This window comes from Equus asinus, chromosome 17 (assembly GCF_041296235.1).
Source record: "Equus asinus isolate D_3611 breed Donkey chromosome 17, EquAss-T2T_v2, whole genome shotgun sequence".
NCBI lineage: Eukaryota > Metazoa > Chordata > Mammalia > Perissodactyla > Equidae > Equus > Equus asinus.
Window position 1 is genome coordinate 47,095,498 of NC_091806.1, and position 22,517 is coordinate 47,118,014.

Here is a 22,517-nt window from a genome sequence, read left to right on the forward strand (position 1 = left end):
TGAGCGCAGGGCTGGGCTGCGCCCTCCTCGCCTCCGCTCACCAGTTCCTCTCCAGGGCCTCTCCTAGTGACTCTCTTGAGCGTCTCCCTCGCGGGTGCTCAGGGCCCCAGTCACTGGTTCAGGGGACTGTTTTAGCCGGGCGTGTTGATTGTCTGTCAGTCTGATTGCACGCAGTCTCTGCTTTTGGTTCAGAATCCTCAAAGCGTCCTGCCCAGCCCGGTTCATACCAGCCCGAGCTGTGGTCAGAAGGGCTTCTGCAGCCGCTCCCTCCGAGGGGCCTGTGGGAGCACTTCAGACAGTGCCACACAGAGAGAGGAGTGTCGGTGTCCACCAGCCTCACACTGCGGAGCCTGGCACAAATGGGAGAGTGACCGTGGAAGGCCACAGGTGGGGGTGGGTGTGCTTCCTGGTGGGTCGAGGAGAAGGTCGAGCAGAGGCAGGGCTGAGCACCCCTCTGCGGGCCCTGACATGGGTGACGGATGCCTCTTCCACGGCCCAGACAGCTGGACCCCATCCTCTCATCTCCAGGTCTGCAGTGGCAGCATTGGCTTTCCTAGGTATGGAGTGTCCCCGCTGGCGGGGCTGAAAGGCTCAACGCTGTCGGGAGCGACGACAGAGGTGCCCTCCTTGGAGTCCTTTTTCTGTGAAATTACGTGTTTTCCAAATTGACAGCTTCTGGCTTGACTAACAAACTTAGTTCACTTTTCTTATCTAATAATGACCTTTTGTTTTCCATATTTCAGCCGACCCCACTTGGGCAGTGTCCCGGATTTCAGGTTCCCTGTGGCAGACGGTCCCGCAGACGCCTACAGCAGCAGCGCGGTGTTGCGGCGCCCCCAGAAAGGCCGCGTGGCAGCCCTGCGGGATGAGCCATCCAAGGCAAGGGCCTCCGTCCTCGCCGCCCGCGAGCTGCCGGCCCTCGGGCGCGTCTCCTGCTCGTCCCGTGACTTTGAGACTTTGGGGATTCCAGTGGTCATAGGTCGCCTTCTCTCTTCCCCTCCCCCCATTTTCCTTTTTCTGGCTAAGAGTTTCGTTTTAGGCGTGCTTTTCTCTGAAGAACAAGTTCTGATAGAATATGACCTACTCTTAAGTGCAACGTAATGTAATTAGTACAGTTTGGAAGCAGCGATAAGCGCGAATGAATGCGTGTATCCGTCATCTTTTAGTGAGAAGAATTCACATTGGGAAGTTTAAATCCCTTCCTACTTCTGTCTGTTTAACAGCACGTCTTTATATACTTCTGCGTATTTTTATTTACAGCACCCGTATTCAGTGCACACCTGGTTTGGGCCAGGCGTCATTATAGACTAGGGCTCCAGCAGTGAGTACAGGCAGAGAAGATGCCCGCACCGCCAGGGCGCACGTTCTAGTGAGGAGCCAGCGTGCGTGAGAAGTACAGTACGGGCTGTGTGTCAGTTTCCTCTCACTGCGGTCACAGGCTGCTGCGAGCTCAGTGGCCTAAAGCAAGGAGTACTTAGAGTTCATAGGTTCCATGGGCTCGGGGCTGTGAGCAGGACGCTTCGGGCTCAGTTCTCCTGAGGTTGCAGCCGTCCGGATTCTCACCTGGGGCTGAAGAGTGCACTTCCAGGCTCACTCGCCTGGCTCTGCCTGGCCCCTCTCTGGGGGCTGCTTGAGTGTCCTGGAAAGATGACCGCCAGCTTTGTTCTGGGCTCATTCTGAGAGAGAGCCAGGAGAAAGCCCCAGAGCCTCTGAGGCCCTGGTCTGGAGGCAGCACACCTTCACTTGGGCTGCACTCGGTGCGTTAGAGTGAGTTAGCGAGTCCTGCCCTCACTGTGGGCCAAGGGAGGAGTGTTAGAGAAGTGTGGACGTATATTTAAACCACCACAGGGTTTCCGATGGTCATAAGCAGGGAAAGGAAACCCGGGGTACCCTGAGCTGTAGGAGGGGAATGATAGTTTTCAATAGGGTAGCCAGCGAGGTCTCACAGGGACGGTGACATTTGAGCCAAGGAAGGGAAGGAACCATCTGGAGATATCATAAGGTCATGCCAACACGATGTGCTGATGGGTTGAATATAGAGTATGAGACAAAGAGGCGAGTGAGGCCCCCGAGGGCGCGGGCTTGAGCAGCTGGAGGCTGGAGGCTGTCTCCTGCGATGAGGAAGACTGCGGGGCAGGGGAGACGAGTGGAGTCTGGCCCTGATCAGGTCGACAGCCCTATCTGCTGTCCAGGTGGACGTGTCAGGTAGGCAGTTGGATATTCTGGCCTGGAACCCAAGAGAGAAGTCTCGACTAGAGATAAAGATGTGGGGGTCATGACCATACAGATGGTGTTTAAAGGTGTAAGATGAGATCAAGTCCAAAGTGGGTGCCTCTTGATAGAGAGGAGCTTCCAGGATACAGCCGTGGGCCACTCCAAAATTGAGAGGTTGGGGAGACTGACAAGGGACCGGCAGGAGACTAAAGAGTGACAAGGAGGTAGGCAGAAACCTGGGACCATAGGGCCTGCAGCCGAGTGAGCGAGATGCTCAGGGAAGAGGGGAGAGCAGCAGACCTGGGCCTGCCGATGGGCCAGACGAGAGGGCGGTGGAGGTCAGTGGCGGACTTCTTAAGGTGGGCGCTTTGATCCTGGAGCAGCTCTGCGGGAGGGGAGGTGAGCAGGAGGAGAGGAGGTGGAGGCGGAGTCGAGGCGGCTCTGGAGACCTTTTACTCATCGGGACGAAGTGCAGTGGTGGCTGGAAGGAGACCTGGCATCCAGGTTCCGTGGTTCTGGTGTGTTATCTGAAGGAGGGAGAAGGGCGCAAACCTTCTCAGGCTGATGGGAGTGGGCCAGTAGAGAATCGATTATCCCGAGAGAGGGAGGGAGCACAGCAGGTGAGCCTGGAGTCAGCCGGAGGGGGTGCTCCTCGTGCCCAGAGGTGGGGCTGGCCTGGGTGGGGGCCCAGGTACCTGGCCGCAACCTCAGATCGTGGGAGGGGAGGTGGAGTGCATGGGTAAAGGCCCGGGGGACGGGGAGATAAGCCAGCAGGGCATCTCAAGTCTTGTGGTTGCTCTCATGTCGTGTCAGTGAAGTGGGAGGCAGGGCCCTGGGCTCAGTGAGGACGGGAGAGGAAGAGATGGAGGCTTCGAGAGAGGGGCTGAGACAGCGGCACGGGATGGGTCACGTGGCCCCGGCGCGCATGCCTTCTCTGTGCGCATTCTGATTGCACACGGTACCCCTCCATCACGCGAGAGAGGAGTTGGCTCGGCACAGAGGAGCCTTTTCTCCGAGAGCCTCAGTTCTCTAGAGAACGTGGTCCGCCAGCTCGCTCTTCCCTGGGTGTTGAGACGAGTGCGTCCGACGGCTGCCCTGCTGTCTCCTTCTGCCCCTGTCTGCTGCTGTCTGTGCTTGTTCACACCGGGCTCAGAAGAGGGAGGATTGGGGACCTCCAGTGAGTCGTGTTACTCGGTAACACTAGTACATGGTGTGGCAACTGCGGTGAACACAGCTGCTGTGGATCTAGTGAACTTTTTACTTCCCATTAGCGTGGCTGATCGTGCCATGTTTTTGTGTGTGTGGTTTTTGTTTTTGTTTTTGCTGAGGAAGATTAGCCCTGAGCTAACGTCTATGCCGGTCTTCCTCTATTTTATATGTGGTTCGCTGCTACAGCGTGGCCAACTAGCAGTGTAGGTCCAAACCCGTGGATTCAGGCCACCGAGGCAGAGTGCACCGAACTTAACCACTATGCCACAGGGCCGGCCCCCCCATGGTGTATTTTTCTAATTTTCAGTTTTTGTTTGCACTCGGTCTTGTCACCATTGTGAATAACGTCATGGAAATGCCTTGTGTCCACAGTGAGATGTGACTGTTACCAGGCAGTCTAAGTAATCGACTGTCCTGCCCCTTAAATACTGCCTGCTTAATATGTGTCAGCAACTTACAAGCATGGCCTACTTTTCCAAAATCTTTTGGGCTTCTATTTAAAAAATATTTAAGTTTCTGCTAGGTTTACTGTAAGTTGCTGTAACTTGGTTGTTATTTTCCATCTTTGCTGAGATTTGATTTTCTTGTTTCTAGGTACAAACTCTTAATGAACAGGATTGGGAACGTGCCCAACAAGCGAGTGTCCTGGCCAACGTGGCGCAGGCCTTCGAGAGTGATGTGGACGCGTCCGACGACGAAGACGACAGGGATACCATCTTCAGCCCAGCTGGCCTCTTGTCCCCCAGTGGGCAGGCCGATGCCCAGACGCTGGCCATGATGCTTCAGGAGCAGCTGGACGCCATCAACAAGGAGATCAGGTACGTGGGCTTGTGCATAGCACCACAGACACCATGCATATCTCTAAAGAATTGTATTCTACCTAGAACAGTCTGGAACAAATACTGTGGACGTATTCTACATGTCCCATGATAGTAAAACTTAGTTCAATCCTGTTTGAATAGTTTTAAGTTCTGAGGTTGCCCTTGATTGGAAAGTTCAGTTGACCGGGCGTTCTCGCCACAGTTGTGGTGTGGGTACACTTGTGTAATATCTTGCAGAAGGGTGAAAGGGGTTCAGTCCGTTCCCCCACGAGCCGATGACACAGCTGGAGAGCGTTGCCGGGGAGCTCAGTGTCCACCTGTGCCGCTCTGGATCCCAGGCCGGGTTCCAGAGACGGCCGGGGTGCAGAGAGCTGAGTGCACATCGGAGGAGGCCTCCCTGCTCCGAAGTGCAGAGGGGAGCTGTGGTGTGGGGCAGGGCACCATGGAGAGCCAGGAGGAGGTGGACTGGCCTGGCGCCCTTGTGGGTAAGAAGCAGGACTCTTTTCACGGGCAGTGCCAGGTGGTGGGTGACTTACGAGGAGAAACGCTGGAGTTCAGTCCACTGGCAAGCGAAGGTGAAACATGCAGTAGGAAGCGGGAGGGAGAGTTTCCTGCCCCCCTCCAGCCTGAGTGTCCCCCAACTCTGAACCCTGCGGGGGGCAGGGAGCTGGGGCAGCGTCCACCTGCCGCTTGTGCCTTCTCCAGCGCTGAGGAGGGCCCTCTTGTGTGTCTTTCAGAGCCTCACGTTTTCAGGTGTGTCACCCAACCACCTGGAACAGAAAGCCGAGGTTTTCAGATTGGCAAATTCCCACTCCTACTTGCATTTTTCTCTATTAAACTAATATAATGTGAAAATTGGTTCATTACAAGACAGTGGTCAGGGGCAGGCCCCATGGCCGAGTGGTTAAGTTCACGTGCTCCGCTTTGGCGGCCCTGGATTTCACCAATTTGGATCCTGGGTGCTGACACAGCACCGCTCATCAGGCCATGTTGAGGCAGCATCCCACATAGCACAGCGAGAGGCACTCACAACTAGAATCCACAACTATGTACTGGGGGCTTTGGGGAGAAGAAGAAGAAGAAGAAGAAAGAAGGCGACGATTGGCAACAGTTGTTAGCTCAGGCGCCCATCTTTAAAAAAAAAAAAAAAAAAAGACAGTGGTCAAAGGATGGTTTGAATCTTAACCTCATCAGTGTTTCAGAGGTGTTTTCTTTGGAAAGCCTCTTAGCAGTTATAACAGTAAATTTACAAGACAAAGGGCCGACTGTGGGGTGCAATCCAAAGACTTGCCCGTCCGAGGGGGGATTAAGAGGCCTTAGGTCTGGGGCGCAGGGTGACAGGGAGCCCAAGATCCGCCCTGTCAGGCCTGAGGCAGCCGTGGTCCGGTCCTGCATGCACACGGAGACCAGCTGTGTGCCAGTGACCCTGCAGGAGGTCCGGGCAGAGTTGCTGCCAACATTTTGTTCTTGTCAAGCTGACACAGACGCCAAGTGCCGGTTCCTGCGCAGAGCCTGCGGGAGGGAAGGAGGGGCAGAACTAACTCCAGGGAGAGCTGTAGGCTCTGCAAGGAAGGGGTGTGCGGCCTGCAGTCTGCCTCCGTAAACCACGGTTCGTGTGCTGTGTTCAACCCGGCAGAGCCCGGAAGACTGCCTTTCCCCATCGCTGTGGGAAACACGAAAGGATTATAAACGTCAGCTTTTATTTTTCACAGTGTATTGCTAAGTAAAATGGGTTTTTCTTTATGTAGCAAGTTGACCTGATATAAATGGTAAATTCTGTCCACTGCCTTGGTATCAATAACAGAAAGTACTTTCAGAATATATAAGTAGAACTTTAATTGGACAGGTTACTGCAAGGTTACTACTAATTTAATATTAGAGTAATGATTTGCATAGTCAAATATTAAAACTGCTGTTTAAGCATCCACTATACATTAGGAGAGAAGAGCTTTAATTATGAATTTCCAAATTAATGCAGCATGGTTGACGTGAATTCATTCAGATGAGGCTGGTGGAGAATTCTGTCAAACAATGCTTTTGTTCGAACTCAACCTTTAAAAAAAAAAAATCAATGTTTCCGTCTAGTCTAGAGACTTAAGTGTTGGGAAACTCCTGATTGCTTTGTAAATTGATTTTTTGATTATATCAGAGTTCCCAGTTTCCAGTCAAAAAAACCGATAGGTAAATGTGCAGCTGTGCCCTGAGAAGTGGGAATGTCGGAGCTGTAAAATTCAAACATCGCGTTGTGCAGTAAGAGAGTTGCCAACTAGCCCCTCCAGACTTGTGGGGTACGTAAATAAAATCAAATGCGAGTGATCAGAGATAGTTGGTAAGACTCAGTGGAAGGTGTACTTTGTGCTGTTCCGAAGCCGTGTGTTAAAGAGAGAAAAAGTAGAACGTTTTTGCTGAAGTGTTAATTGTTGGAGCAACCGTCATTGGAGTTTCCTTACAGTAATGCAAGCACCGATTTTTTCATCTGAACCTGTTAATCTGTTTGCTAATAAAGGAAGGATGACTGTTTTGTTTTTACTTTAGGTTGATACAGGAAGAAAAGGAAAACACAGAGCAGCGGGCGGAGGAGATTGAGAGTCGAGTTGGCAGTGGGAGTTTAGACAATCTTGGTCGTTTTAGATCAATGAGCTCCATTCCCCCCTACCCTGCCTCCTCGCTCGCCGGCTCCTCTCCTCCGAACAGTGGCCGGTCCACCCCGCGAAGGATTCCGCACAGCCCAGCTCGGGAGGTGGACAGACTAGGTATCATGACTCTGGTAAGGATTTGTCTTTTCTTGTGCTGTCTCCCCTTGCCCCCGACACACCTGATTTAAGTCTTGGACACCACGAATATGCTTTATTTTTAACCCGGAAGAAAATCAGGTACACTTGTTATGCTCAGAGGTTTGAGATTTTTAAAACCAGCTCATATTTAATCATTCAACAATAGCATGGTGACAAATTAATTTTAATATTGGGGTGATGCCTGAACTCCAGAGAAGTTTTCACTTGTTCAGCTCTGAGCGTGGTCAGCTCTGCAGGGTTCGGCAGCTAGGGGGATATTTTTGTTTTCCAGCGATAGACAGTGTAACAAAAGTAAATACAGCAGCCATCGTAACATACAGGAAAATGTGCAGAGAGAGTCAGTGCTGTCTGTCTTTACGTTCGGGATGCCTGACTGGAGGGTACAGAATATGCAGTCAAAAACAAAACTGAAAAAAAAGCTAAATCAGTCCTCTTAATAATGCCCTCGGCGGCATGCTTGGCACCGGTTCTGCAGGTGAATCCAGGGTGGCGTGAGTGAGAGCGCACTGCCGCTTGGCCTCCCCGGGAAGTGCAGGGCTGCGTTCGTGCGCAGCCTCTGGAAGTGCAGGGACCGCGACAGCGTGCTGCTCTAAAGAATAGTGCCTAGCTTTCTCACATGTTTAGTCTGGGTTTTGTGAATGCATGAAATCATGTTGACAGCGTTCTGCTTTCTAACTGCGCTTCCGTTCTCATTTCTTCTGCTACCACCCATTTTCGTTTGTAGTTATGTTGTTAGCCTGCATGTAATTACATCAACCGCGAACCACTTTAGTAGCATATGAAGTGGTAACTAGTCCATTTCGCGGTGTTTTGACATACTATTTTTATAATTTACATCGTTAGCTCATTAGCTGATGTTTTAAGCTCTTTGACAATTTCTTGCTTATTTCCTTTCAGAGAATTTGTAAAAACAGTTCTGTTTTTCTTTTTCCTTGTTTTTGTAGTTGTGTGTGCCGGCTGACGCTGTGTCTGCTTCCGTGTTTAGTTTTGATTTCCTGTGTCATCCTTCTGTTTGTTTTGTCACTGTTAGTCCAGGCCTCAGCCCGCGCTGTGACACCCCCTCCACGGGGTGCTCAGGGAACCGTCACAGTTGGGGCCATGGTGTGTGTGTGTGGGGGCCATTGGGGCTCATTAGTGGGGTTTCTGCGTTATCTTCGTTTCTCATGAAATAGTGTATTTTTCCCTCAGTAGTGATACGTTTTTACTGCTGTGTCACTGTACAACAGATGTGGATACAGGCATGATATCGATGGATCAGAGTGCTTTTATTCAAACTGTGTAGGGTTTGTGTAATTCAGAAATGAAATTTTTTATATATACAGAGGTAATCCACCAAGTATAGAATTAACGGAAACTTGACACAAACAGTATACCTTTTGGTTTTGATGCTTATATTCAAGACTGTAAATCTCATCAACTTGTTGGACATAATTAATGCCTTTAGTAGACTATTTTTTAAATTCACATATCTTATAGGAATCATAGAATGTGAAGATTCCACCTGCTATTCTGCTAGCTTTTAGCCTTACGTATTTTCACAGGGTACCCTGCTTTAATCAATAAATTTATGTTTGAGAAATTTTGAATCAGTTTCTAGGTAAGAATTTTATGTTAATGACGAATAGGTGATTAATAACTGAAAGTAGGTTTGTTCGGTTTTATAGTACGTCTTGCAATAACTTCCTCATCAACTAAATTGCTGTTTAGAGACCTGTTTTTCATTAGGGCAAACTAAGTTATAGAGAAGTTTGGCTTAGAATAGACAACTGTCAGGGCCCTTTGTTACATAAAATGCCGTATTTGAATAAATTGTGTATGTTGTAATAGAATTTTATCTCCCTGAGTAACAATTTATAGTGTTTCTCTAGTAAATCTTGAGTAACTTACTGTTTAAATTTCATGGTGAAAAAGATGTTCCATTTCCAGTTACGTTTTCTCTGAATCTTAGCTCGCTTATATCTGTCTTGTCATTCTCTTTTTAATATATTTACCTGTACTGATCCTTGAATTTTTAACTTCAGAGTATGCAGTAAATCTGGTTTCTCTTCATTTCTTTGCATGCGTCTGTCAGCCTAGTGATTTAAGGAAACATCGTAGAAAGGTAAAGTGTTTAGTAATTTAACATTCCTTTGTTTCTCTGAAGTATTGACGGGCACCTATCATTTGGCAAGAATGAGCCCTGTGAATCATTGACATTTAAATGGACATGTTGACACTCACCTGGCATGTCACAAATGATGATTGTCCTGTTGGAGACAGGTCACTGGTGGTTTGCATAGAATGCTGGGACAGGCGTAAGGGTATGCCTTTCTTCCACTCATTTGCCTTCTCATCGTTGCCTGCTTATTTATAATGGATATAGTATTTTTTCAATGAGAAATTACTGAAGCAGAGCCACAGATTTTAGTTTGGGGAAAAACTAATTTTAATAAGCATAGCTAGAAGGGCCGGCCTGGTGGCGCAGCACTTAAGTTCGCATGTTCTGCTCCTCGGCAGCCTGGGGTTCGCCGGTTCGGATCCCGGGTGTGGACATGGCACCCCTTTGCGAAAGTCATACTGTGGGAGGTGTCCCACATATAAAGTAAGGAAGATGGGCACGGATGTGCACTCAGGGCCAGTCTTTCTCAGCAAAAATAGGAAGATTGGCAGTAGTTAGCTCAGGGCTAATCTTCCTCAAAAAAAAAAAAACATAGCTAGCTGTGGTAAGCTCTTACTGTATGCCAGGCCCTGTGCTGAGTGCTTTACGAGTCTGCTCTTTCGTCCTCATGGACTTCCCGTGAGATGCAGGTTACTGTTGTTATCCCCATGGACAGATGTGGAACGGAGGCTCAGAGAGGCCACGTGCTGTGCCTAGGGGCACACAGTTAGGGAACGCTGCAGTGTGGACTGGTCTGATTTCAAAACCAGGACACCGAGTCGCTTCTCCCACGGCCTGACTTCTCTGCAGATTCTCTCACCTCCTCACTCGTCCCTGACAGCGGGGGCCAGCGGGCCTCTTCTTATAGATAGTCGTGAATCGGGCCTCCCTGTTCTTGGAGGACGTGCACGCACTGGGGAGCAGATCTGTTGACCAGAATGCCTTCCTCCTAACCTTCACGCCATGTGCATAGCCTGGACCCCCACCCAGAAGCTGCCTGATCCTGCGCTCGTAGGCCGCCCTTCGGATGCTCGGGCAGCTGTCCTCTGACCGCAGCGCTTAGAGCACATGAGCTGGGCGGCAGCCGTGGGAGCCCTCCGCTGCGCAGAGCACCGTGGCGATTCAGCGAAACGCAGGCTCAAGTGCCCGCTGTCAGTGATGATTTGTGACCCGGGTGTGCTGCTCGCCCTCTCTGCGCCTTGGTTTGCCCTCCTGTTTAAGTGAAGACAACGACAGAAGCGCGCTCCTCGGGGTGGCCGCAGACGGTGCCCGTCCGTGCACGATCTGCAAGGAGCTGAGAGCTTATAACCGGCCCCGCGGCGCACAGCACGCCCTCAGTCCCGCCGACTCGCATCCGTGTTTCCCTCGGTGGGAAGGCTTTCTCAGGGAAGGAAGGAGCGTGTTGATTGACGTCCAGGCGGGACAGCCTGACTCTGTTGCTCACGGCACTGTGGGCTGGCTGGCTGGCTACTTTGAGGGCCTTGCTGTTGGGCTGTGGTGAGGATGAAAGGCAGGAGTGCAGGCGTGGTGCAGACATGGGCGGCGTGGGCCGCGCACTGTCCTCCTCCTCAGCGTCCCTGGCCTACGCCGCCGTGACCCCCCAGCTGTCGGGGAGCTTCGTTCCAGTCAGCTCTGAAAGAGCGTGCAGGCCCCAGCCTGGCGGGCCCCAGGCTGGGCAGGGCCCCTCACCCCGGGGGCACAATGGGAGCAGCCACCAGCCGGGGCGGGCCGCTCCTCCTGAGCTCTGTCTCCGCTGAGGACAGTGAACTCAGTCCCGTGGACTGCTCCCTGTCCTGTTCTTTTTTGTTTTTTATAGGTGATTGTTTTAACCTCAGTTTGAAATCTCTCCCTGTTTCAGTTTCGTATTGATAGTTTCTAGCCGTCATAGCCTTTGGTTGTCTGCAGATTGTAATTTGAAATCAGGAGAGCATGCGGAATCTATCCAGCTACGGCTTAAGGTTCTATCTTAAATGAGTTCGACTCCGTTTTGCACTAATCCCCTTGGTTGTCACTGAGCCGCTGTGGGGCTGCAGTGGAGCGATACTCTACACAGTCGCATTAAAAAAGCCCAAGTTGGGTGCTCAGGTCTTGCTGTTTGTACAAATGCCTGCCACGCGCGTTTTGAGAACTCGAGCCCTGCCTTCACCACGGAGCCCCATGTATCAGTAAGACCTGCCGGGGTTAACGTTTTCCCCACCGCCTCCTTCCTGTCCTCACGTTCCCCGACACGGGAAAACTGGCAGTCTGAAGGAGAGGATCTTCCAGTGGAAGGCCAGGACTGCTTTGAGCCGGCTTGAACAAATTGCTTTTAAACCGCGTAGAAAGACCTCAGTTTATAGCATCCGTCCTGCACGTTGAGACGTAAGAGACAGACAGGCGTGTCTGGGATGCAGCAGTTAGATCCCTTTTCGCTTTTCCACTTGTTACAGAGTCCAGGAAGGTGCATCACTACTCAAAATGATAGTGGATCATGGTACAAGCTATTTCTCTTTTTCTCCCAAAACAAAAAGTTCTGGACAGTTTACCCAAGAGGTTTCTGCCCTCTCTGGTGTTTCTTCTGAATGCATCAGGAGATAAACACCTTCATCTTCAGCTCCTCATCAGGGACAGTGAGTGCCGTGCGTGCTGTGTGAGGACGAGGTTTTGGGCGTGGTTCAGATCTCGGTGCCCTTCAGTGGCTGTCCTCATGGTGGCCTAGGATCCTAGGGCGGGCGGGCCCTCGGGCTGCGAGGAGGCTCAGGAAGAGTGCCCGTGTGTCCTGCCCGGGTCTCTGCGCTCATTCTGGTGCTCGTAGGCCAGGAGTCGGGCTCTGCTCTGTGCTCCTGCTCCTGATAAGTAAGACGGTCCTTTAACGTGGCGTTGGGCTAAAACGAGGCTGGTTGTACTCAGTAGAAAGCATAGGTCATGGATTTCCACATAAGTTTATGGTTATAATTTAAAGCCTATGTGTTGTGGGGTTTTTTTGGTCACAGTGTGTTGTTCACTAATTTTACACTGGTCTCAACCCCTCAGTTGCCAGCCTCCCTAGAAGAGGTACGAGACGACAAGACGACAATAAAATGTGAAACCTCGCCCCCGCCCTCCCCGCGGTCCCTTCGGCTGGACAGGCTGCACAAAGGGGCGCTGCACACGGTCAGCCACGAGGACATCAGGGACTTACGGAAGTAAGGAGGGCAGCGTCCCACCCTAGCCCAGCTCCAAACAGACCGCCTTCCCATGCTCAGCTTTCAGAAATCCATTGCTCTCTTCTTGGGAAAAAAGTCAGAATGATGACTTTAAAGAAATACCGGTTAATTGAGTTGAGTTGATTTAGATGATGCCCTCAGGCTGCCCTGGGAGCTCAGGTGAGCCCAGCAGAAGATGCTGTCTGTTTGGGCGAAGTGAGTTTAGAAAGAGGGGAGTTCAGTGATACCAGCAATCTTAGAAAGCCTTCATGTCTTCAGAGTCTGCAAATTGACTATTGTGAGAACTTTCTCTTCTTGTGGAGCATTTGATAAGTATGTGGCGTGTTCTGACCGTTGCTCTGCAGGACCGTCCGTGTCCTGCTGCTCGGATGCGCTCTCTGCCTCTGAGCTGTGGAGAGCCCCACCTCGTCCCCAGCGCTCCGAGCGCCTCCCCACAGGGACCATTAGAGCCGGTGGGTGACTAGTGTGCTCCTGTGTCAAACTATCACGGGCTGTGCTTTTGTCCCGCCCTGGCAGCCCTCGGTGGCGGGTGCAGGTGTCCATCCTCGCCGCCTCTGCAGTAGGCCCTGTGGCTCTTGTTTCGCGGCAGGGATGGTCGCACTGGGGAGGTTGCTGGGGCGCTGGGGTCAGGCCTCCAGTTGGGAGAGCATCTTCACAGCCGAGGGGCGGCCCTCAGGTGGGCTCATGGTGCTCTCTGCCTTCCATGGTTCGGACTGGAAGCCTTCTCAGAAGGAGAGCTCCGGCTCAGAGCCTCAGCTCCTCAGAAACGGTTCTCCATGGTGGGATGGCTGGGAGCCTTCGTTTCTACACGCGATGCATTTTGTGAAGGAGACATGCCTGGAGGAGACTTGGAATGCTCGTGTAGTTGGAAGAGCAAGTATTAAAAGCGTGGAGTGTTCTAGTGCATGTGAATGGAACGTTGTGTTGGGACGAGGGCGCTCATTAAAGATCGTTTTCTGTCCCCAAAGCTCCACAGGCTCACAGGACGGCCCCGTGAGCAACCCCAGCAGTAGTAATAGTAGCCAGGACTCGCTCCACAAAGCCCCCAAGAAGAAGGGCATCAAGTCCTCCATCGGCCGCTTGTTTGGCAAGAAAGAAAAGGGCCGACCTGGACATGCTGGCAAGGAGTCATTAGGACAAGGTGGGTGGCTTCCAGCAAACATTCTTAACCCTTAGGATGGAGGCGGGGGGCCTGCCGTGTGTGTGCCTACTGTGTGCCCCCGGTTGTTCCCACGGGCGGTCTGTCGAAGACGCTGGGCGTTCTCAGGGAGTGAAAGCTCAGGAGGCGTATGTTTTCTCTGGGACACATGCGACCCAGAGAGCCACGGTGGATGTTCTTTGGCCCTGAACAACCTGGCGTCCCAGACAGAAGGGGCTCACTGTCTCTCGAGCATTCTTGTGCCTTGGTTGCCTAGTCAGAAACTTAGCCTTTAGAGGTTTTCTTTGCCTGCAAGTGCTCTTCCACCTGTTTCTGAATTCACCTAATGCGGCCGTGTTGATTTCTCTCGCTGTTTCAACCACTGGGCCCTCACAGCTGGTGTTTCAGAGACCGAAAACTCAGCTCAGGATGCCTTGGGACTCAGCAAACTGGGAGGACAGGCGGAGAAAAACCGAAAACTTCAAAAAAAGTAAGCTTTTCATTATTCGTCCATCTCACTGAACACTTCTCGGTTGTGCCTGATTTTTAACTAATGTTTATTTAATAAGTGTAGTATCTATTTATGTGTATATATTACCTTCTGAAAGGTTAACCTAAAGCTTTTAACAGACGGTGCTTCCTGGGGGGCTGAGAGCCTCTGCTCAGGAAGGGGGAGAGGACTCAGGGGAGGCTCCCGTCCCCCGGAGAGCTGTCTGATGAGGAGGGCTCCCCGCCAGGCGTGGGGCCCCGAGTCCGGCTCCGGTGCGTCAGCTCTAGGGGGAGGGGCCGCTTAGCCTTGCTGCGCTCCCAGTTTCCTCCTCTAAGATGGGAGTGCAGCGGTACGCGCCTCACACGGCTTTGTGAGTGTTAGACACACATCTGTCGCTACATAAACACGCGTAAAGCACTGGCAACAGTGCCAGCCATCCTAAAATAGGGAGAACTGAGTGTGTAATTGCAGCCACCGCTCCGACTTGATCACCAGCATTCAGAGTTTGCCGTGCGGGCTATGATCTGTCAGGAAATATTCACTGTGTTGCCCCTTTTTTCCTCCTCCAGTAGATTTTGTATTTTTATTTTAAGTAGACTCGTGATTTTGTGGCCTGTTTATTAAATTTTGATTCCGATTTGTCTTGACTCTGAAAATAGGTGATAGCAGGGTGATCATTTTCTGCAGAGGTGCTCAGAGGCTGCGATGCCCCGGGGTAGGGGCATGGAGGAATAGTGTGTGCGTGTTTCTCTGGCTTCGTTCTGATCGGGAGCAGGTTGTGTGTTGGTTGACCGTATGTCAACCAGAATTAAGTAGATGAACGAGGTAAGGAGAGACAGTATCCCAGTGAACTGGCGACAGAAAACTGAAACTGAACCGCCCTCTGCAACAAGGGGCAGTTAGCAGTCCCAGAGGGAAGCTCTGAACTTGAGAATGGGGAAGATGGGCGAGAGCCAGTGGTCAGATGGCAAAGCTGGGCCTTGCGACAGGCTGACGATTGGTGGGTTCTGTGGTCAGTCTGACGATAGGAAAGGTCGTCTGGCCACTCAAGTACCCTGAGACACCCTCATTGGTGTGGCACCCGGACCTACAGTGCGCCCCCAGGACCATGCTGGGGCCCGGGGACCCTCTCCCCTAGAGGCCACGTGCCTTTAGCTGTAGAGTTGCCGGTTGGGTTCCCTTTTGTGAACCCTGCCTCATTTTCGTTCTCTTCTCAGAATCGTGCTAATCTTCTTGACTGGCCCACTGCTGGTCTTATTTCAGGCGAAGTGCCGTTGTTTCTGTTATTGCTCACCATGCCCTAGGAATACTCAGTCTTTCAGGTCCCCGTGAATGGAAATCCGCAGACACCATTGAACAGCAAAACGTGCTTTGAACGTTGCTGTCTTTGAACTGTATAAAAATGTTTTAAAGTAACTTGGGTAATTGCCATTTGCCTTTGTGAAACGTATCCCAGCCAGGCCTTTTGCCTCCTGGAGCCCTGCCAGGAAAAATGTGTCCGTTAGATTTTGCTGACGTGTTCTAGTGCACACGCTTGCACATGCTGGAATAAAATCCGTAAGGTTTGTGGCAGTGCGCCTCGGTCCTCGTCCCCGGAAGTTCATGGTTCCTGTAGGGTCACAAACTATTCAAATTGGCCCAAGTTTGGGTCACCCTTGTTTTCTAAATTTATTTTGTAATTCGCAGGAGGTATGCTTGAGCACTTGGCTGTGTGGAGACAGCCTTTATTGTTTGTCCCGCCACGTGACTCCGTTTCCCGCTGCGTGGGGAGCGTGTGTGGGGGTGGGTGGTAGGCGGGTTTCTCTGGAGCTCTGGGTTCCCCGTGATGGCATTGGCTCTGCACTTCTGTGTCACCATAGCTGTAACTGTCCAGGGGCAGGCCGTTCTCTGAACTCTGTGGTCGTGCACGGCAAGTTCTAGGATGTACTAGTAAGTTACTAGGGAAAAATTCAAAGTATGGAGGTTATTTGTCTGACTACAGTGGGTAATTTTAGTTCTGTCAGTTAACCAGAAATAAAATTGACTTTAGGAAAAATGCTTTATTTATAATTGTGGGAAAATGTTTGAGTTATCCGGAAAAAGTGTTATTGGAATACAGTTTTACGTTTACGGCATTATAGAGGTAAGAATCAAAATACGGTCCTCAGAAATATTTCTTTTTATTACCTCAAAAGTGTGCCTTTAGCTGCCAAAGTCACACAGCCAAACACATCCACTTTTAGAGAGTTTTTAAGAACCTGGTGACTTCGGTGGAGAGCTGACTTTCAGGTTTTGTCAAAGTTACATAAAAGAGAGTGGTGGGTGCGTTTGGTGCTGGGCATGCTTAATGAATCCGTGGAGGGTACCGTTGGCGTGAAATCAGACATCACTGTGTTCGTCCGCTTGGCGGTGCTGCCACAGCGTTGCCGGGCGTCCCTGGTGCTGTCTGAACTCTGTCACCTTAAGTAACCTGGTGTTTTAATGCTCTCTTTCCCGTTTCTCCCTGGTTGACTCTAGTGTGGTCACAGGGTAAGTTGAGGCGGAGGGTGTGCTGTGCTGAGCGTGTGTTACAGCCTGTGGCGTTGGCGGTCACCAGCCTCAGGCTCTGAACTGAGGTTCCGGGAGAGTCGTGCTGCTTTGCTGAGAGCTGTGCCGGGTCCCCTCACCCTGGCCGCCCCCCACCCCCAGGCTCTGACAGCGAGCTGCACCCCTTGGCGGGAGTAATGCTTTGCGTGGCCCGTAGAGCCGTGTTTGTGACATGAGCCCAGCAGGTGTTGGTGCAAGGTGCCATGGTACTGAATGTGTCAGCCTCAGAGAAACAAGGTACGTGTGTCGCTTGGATGGTACACCTTATCTGGGGTCTGGTCAGCAAAGCCCACACCGCTTCTCGTTATGAAAGATAACTTCATCGTGTCCTGTCCTAGTTATAAAACACACATCGTCACTCACGGGTTACATGACCTTTGTCTCATCCGTGTGCCTGTTCCCCAGGGATTTAGCGTATTTCTGAATGTCTTTCTCCTCAGACTCTAATTTTAAGTCTGGGAAGCATGCCACATCAGTTTCCTGGTACAGACGTATTTAAAAAAATCGCCCTTGGGGTCTAGAATGATCTTCGAGGGAGGAGGTCAAGTCCCAGCCAAGCAGCCGCGAGTTGCTGGCTGACCATGGCGGGCCCAGCGCTCGTCCCTTTACTCCGCAGGGACGGCAGCCCCGCCCTTGTTTCTCGAGTAGCTCTCTGTAAACGGAGATCGCAGATCCCAAGGGTGGACAAAGCGATGACAGAGATTGCAGTATCTCCAAGCAGAGGAGGGAAATACGCAACAACAGAAAGCAGACGAGTCTTCTGTTTGCTTCTGGGCAGTGGTTTGGGGCCGTAGAATCTGGGCACACGGAATACACCTCATTGCCCCAGGATGTCAGCTTCTGCCTCAGCCTCTGCAGAACAGAGCTGGGTGCCTCGGGTAGACTCAGGATGCAGAGAAACGCACGGCACTTGAGAGGCCCGCCGCCTTCGATCTCTCGGGTTTCAGGCCTTGGAGCGAAGGGCCAGTAGAAGACGACCTCGTGCCCTGGCGGTTAGCTGTCACGAGGACTCAGCAGCTATCGTAGTGATCTCTGGTTTGGTGAAGTCGAACAACACGGGTGGTTCTGTTGATTCTGATGAGTAGTCACAAACGAAGGAGAGCGGCCGTCTGCCTGAGGCCGTTCTCAGTGGCCAGCAGGGAAAGGCAGATCCTAGACCGAGCAAGAAGGGAGCGTATTTGTTCGAGAAACCGAGCTACAGAGAGGGCAGGAGTGGCGCTGGCTCTGGCGTCTCCAGTCTGGTCTCCGCATCCTGTGCTCGCCCTGCCCTGCACAGCTTCCAGGGGTCTGTCTCCAGTCCAGCAACGCCGTCTCCTCTCCCACGGGCAGGGGCCTTATTCACATGACAGAACAGTCACCCCCAGAGAAGAAGGGGGTGCTGGTGTTCCTGCCTGGGGTGATAACGCAGGGATCTGGCTCCCTGTGGGGTCTTCAAGGTCACCAGCTAGCCTGATAGGGGAGGGACCTGGAAGCAGACAGAGACCTGGGCCGGCCGCCCAGCTGGGGTCTCCTCTGCCCTCGCGCTCACTTCTCGCGTCTCTCAGCGGCATGTAAGAGATGCATCGTTCTCCCTCCATTGCCTTATCGCACTTTCAGCAGGGCGCTGGGCCTGCACTGTGAAACCCAGAAGTACTCCATACTAGAGAAAGCTTTTGATAAAAGCCAACGACCATTGCAGGTGAAGTCAGAAGGGTGTGCACCAGTCCCCAGATAATGGAATTACCAGACTATTTTTAACCCTGTGTTCCTGTGTACAGTGAGTGTCTGTTTCATATGAAAAATGAACTCTCTGCCAAGTGCCCCGGACTCAGTACCTGTTTAGTTCACTTCAGAGTGTGGGGATCGGAAAGCCCTGTTGGCCCGGCACCAGTGCCATCCCCGCCCCTCCGCCGGGCCAGGCGGGCAGGACTTGGCCCTTGACCGTGATGTCAGGGTTCAGGCCTTTCCCTGTTCCGTCTGCCGAAGAGGTGTCTGTCTTGCTCGTATGGCTCCTATGGCTCACAGACGTGTTTGCATAAGATAGAGCCGCTGTCCTCGAGGAGAACGTGTCCCCAGGAAACACAAAGTGGCACTTAATTCAGCACACTGGCGGTCGGTCCCGCCCAGCGAGGCCCTCCTCTCCCCTCCGTCCAGCATTGGCCTCCTGTGTCAGGGGGACGGCAGTTCCAGTGGACTTGGCTGCTTTTTTATTTATGAGTAGCTTTGCTTATTTGAACTAGAGAAGTTTGCCCCTTTTTAACTCTACTTGAGCTATTAAGATATTTGTTGCATCCTCTGGTAGAATTATCCTGGATAGTTGCAATATCTGTTATTCCCCAGAAGCCTCAGGGTGACTTAAGGAACACTTACTTGAGATCCTGTGTGAAACGTTTTGAGCTTTAATTGTCCGTAGACTTCATAGTCTTAAGAAAAGTCTAATAGCATTTCAATATGTTGAAGAGCTGTTACGTATCTTTAGAAGTAAAAGATTCGACGACGTGTTCTGTAGAAATGATTATGGAAAATGACTTGGGGTGTCGGGGCACGTGCGGTGAGCAGCCCCGTCTCCTCTCCGAGGCTCTCCCTGTCAAAGTAATAGGGTGTCTTAGAAAGGCTTGGAGGTAAACAGCACAAAGCAGTAAGATAAGATTCGTGAAGCTTCTTTGTTCTCTCTTACATAGCCATGTTCCCAGTAGACAGAATCATTTGCAAAGATGGTAATGTGGTAAAGTTATAGTTCGCATATTTTAAAATCAGGCCTACAGAATATTTCTGATCTCACGAGGGCCCTGGGACTCCTCCCTGCCTCCTGCCCCACGGTAGCTGTCAGCGCAGGGCATCTTAGGCTCACACTCCGTCTGGGGTCCTGGTAGAAACTGTCCGGGTTGAAATTTTCTGGATTTGAAGCCTGTGGGTTAAACCACAGAATGACCCAATGTCTGAATTTAGCAAATACCTAGTTAGCTAACTAGCAACGTGGAAGAGAAACAGCCAAAATCCAGTCCACTACTTGCTTGCTACAGTAGACCATTCCTAGTGTTAAAAATCCACATTGTTCTCGGTGTTGGTGGTGTGAACGCTGAACGTTTGTGAAGCTCCCACAGAGGCAGGCTTCTCTGTTCAGACCCGGTCTAGTTTCCTCTTTCTCCATATTTTCCCTCATCGTTTAGAAAGAGAAGAGCGAGTATGTTTTCGCTTGAATGTCCTAGCTTGGATACAAAGGCTCTGCTGGGTTTTTTTAAAGTGGGTAATAATTCTTTAATTCTGCGAGGAGATGATTCTACAGAGAACCTTGTGGAGTCCGTCAGCATTCCATTGTTCAGGAGTTCTTCCTGACACGTACCAAACTACCGTTAAGTGGATGGTTTAGAAGATTAAAGGAAAATAATGATATACGTGCTACTATGCTTGTGAAAGTGTATAGAGCGAGTACTCTGCTAACTTGCTTCCTATATGCGTGTGATCGAGTCTTTCATTGTGACTGTCTGGTTATTTGTAGGCATGAGTTGCTCGAGGAAGCCCGGAGACAAGGTTTACCTTTTGCACAATGGGATGGGCCAACTGTTGTCGTCTGGCTGGAGGTATAGCCGTCTTTCAATCCTGGATCAAGTATGTGACTCATGTGAACGTGTTAATCCATTTCACACAGTGTGCATAACCTTCTGGCCTCAACATTTCCTGTCTCTAGCTCTGGGTTGGGATGCCAGCCTGGTATGTGGCCGCTTGCCGAGCCAACGTGAAAAGCGGGGCTATCATGTCCGCCCTGTCAGACACGGAGATCCAGCGTGAGATCGGCATCAGCAACCCTCTGCACAGGCTGAAGCTGAGGCTGGCCATTCAGGAGATCATGTCCCTCACGAGTCCGTCAGCCCCTCCTACGTCAAGAACGGTGCGTCTCCCTGAAAGCAGTTTATCCCCTCCTGACGTTGCTTCTCCAAGTCTTCATAAACACACCCAGGGCTCCGGTTTAAAATTTCAGCCTGCAGAAACGTCACAGCTTCTAACGGGTGAAAACTGAGTGGTTAAAAATACTTTATTGAATGCTTTTTTAACAGCCTGGCTTCAGTGGCTGCATTGTAACGTAGAAGTAGGAGTTTCTGAAAACAACAGTAGTGACCACAAATTTAGACATAAATTCATCAAAAGTGAAGGGAAAAAAGCCTCCATCCCCAGTTGCGCTATAACCAGTGTTTTACTCTAATGGGACGTTGGGCCTCTCGGTGCTTCCGTTTTGGGCGCTGAGGGCCCTGGGAGCTCAGGGTTCTGAGCAGTCCGTTAGCCTGCGTGTGCGCATGCACCAGGCATTACCTGTGCTCATCCGGTTTGCTCCCCGTGGGGAGACCTTGAACGTCCTTAAAGAGGGTCCTCCTATTTGAAACGTTAAAAACTAATCTAATGAAAACATTAGTGGTTATTGGGAGATAAGGGCAGGCCAACGCCTCATTTCTAAAGTGCAGACTCTTGTCATTGGCCCAGTGCCTACTCCCTGCTTTTAGCTTTTGGTTTACTCTCGAGAGAAAAACCCTGATTAAGAAACCAAGAGCCTCACAGGCATGCTTCTCTGAGTAGCAGGTGAGGGCCCGATTCAGGACTCAGTTACTTTGCACAAAAAGTGTTAAGAGCCTTTTTTGTTTGTTTGTTTGATTTTGCCTCTTAGTAAAGAGTTGTGGTAGCGACAGTCAGCCTGTGTTCTCACCTGTCGCACAGACAGCTCTTCTCCCAGTGGAAAGTTTTGTTGCAGTATCCGATCTGGTCCCTGTTCCCCCATCATTTCACATGAGAGTGGCCTTTCTGCAAGTGAAGGCGCTGGGGTGGTTTTCCCCAAGTTTTTATCAACTGTTTTGAGAAAGCTCGCGTCCTGCGAACTGAGGTTAACGGACAGTGGTGAAGAGCCCGTCCCCCGGGAAGCTCTGCGCTGAGAGCCGCAGGGCCTGGCTGTCCGCGGCTGCAGTGACAGGGACGGGACGTGGGGCCGGTGTTCCGGCAGAGTTGCGATTGGGCCTTCTTTTGGACACACTCAGCCCTGCTCCCTGCCTCTTGAGCGCCCCGGCGAGGTTGTGCAGGCCGAGAGGCCCCATCCTGGGAGCCCCGTCCTGGGAGCGCCTGCCCCGAGCCGTCTCCCCCAGTCCGGAGCTCAGCTGCGTGGGCTTCCTGGGCTGAGCCCCTTTCGCATGGGGCGGGTTGATGGGCACCGGAGAATTACTCACACTTGGAGAGGCGCAAAATGTATTTTCTTCTCTTTATATTTCACATACCTCAGGGGGTCAGCAGGGCAGATCCAGCTCTAGGAATCATGGGCTCTTCTCGTGTGGCTGACCACACAGCATTAATTAGGTGTGGTCACTCTTTAAGAAGGGCGAGCTGGTCGATGTTCTCTCCTTTTCTAAGTGGGCATCTCAAATGAGAAGAGGGGGAGATGGGCCTCGCCTCCCCTGCTCCTCCTGTGTGCCCGTGGCTCACGTGTCTGCCACCTTCCTCTCTGTCACTGCTTCCCTCACCCTGGATGTTGTGGTCCCTGGGTCACCGTAGACCACAGGAAATGTCTGGTTAACGCATGAGGAGATGGAAACACTCGCGGCCTCGCCACAAACGGTCAGTCCCGCCCCGAGCCTGTCCTCCTCCCAGGGCACCCCACTTACAAGCGGCGCCATTCCCGGCCTTTTTGTGGGAAACAGAAAGGTCATTTTACACTCAGTTGTTCCTGATAAGTATTTCCGCTAGGTATTAGTCAAATGTATAAAATAGGATCCGTATTTTGTCTTATTTTAGATTTTTCCAGGAACTTTACATTGGTAGGCCCTCTCTCTTTAGAGTAGGTTGAATTCACACCTCCTTTAGGGAGAGGCCTCGGCCGAACGCTCCATTTTTGAGGGTCTGGCCCATTTTCTCCCTCGCTGAGTGTGCTTGCCGGGCGGGGGGCCTCGGCTCCTGCATGAGAAGCTGGGATTGTTGTTTTGCATGCGTTTTGCATGATACCTTGATTT

The 22,517-nt window shown here is 51.4% G+C and overlaps 1 protein-coding gene across 11 annotated transcripts in view; it reads left to right on the top strand.

Moving 5' to 3' along the window:
* The window catches only part of PPFIA1 (PTPRF interacting protein alpha 1), a 99,294-nt gene that overhangs the window by 53,665 nt on the left and 23,112 nt on the right, over nucleotides 1-22,517 (top strand). For 4 of the 11 annotated variants that reach the window (XM_070488366.1, XM_070488367.1, XM_070488356.1 and 1 more), the window contains 10 exons: nucleotides 744-879; nucleotides 4,018-4,241; nucleotides 6,780-7,011; nucleotides 9,111-9,140; nucleotides 12,189-12,340; nucleotides 13,330-13,502; nucleotides 13,896-13,989; nucleotides 20,033-20,114; nucleotides 20,222-20,422; nucleotides 22,063-22,125. In XM_070488366.1, the coding sequence (XP_070344467.1) occupies nucleotides 744-879; nucleotides 4,018-4,241; nucleotides 6,780-7,011; nucleotides 9,111-9,140; nucleotides 12,189-12,340; nucleotides 13,330-13,502; nucleotides 13,896-13,989; nucleotides 20,033-20,114; nucleotides 20,222-20,422; nucleotides 22,063-22,125 (1,387 nt within the window). The remainder of the gene's footprint in view (nucleotides 1-743; nucleotides 880-4,017; nucleotides 4,242-6,779; nucleotides 7,012-9,110; nucleotides 9,141-12,188; nucleotides 12,341-13,329; nucleotides 13,503-13,895; nucleotides 13,990-20,032; nucleotides 20,115-20,221; nucleotides 20,423-22,062; nucleotides 22,126-22,517) is intronic. The other 7 variants (XM_070488360.1, XM_070488359.1, XM_070488363.1 and 4 more) reach the window with 3 other exon arrangements.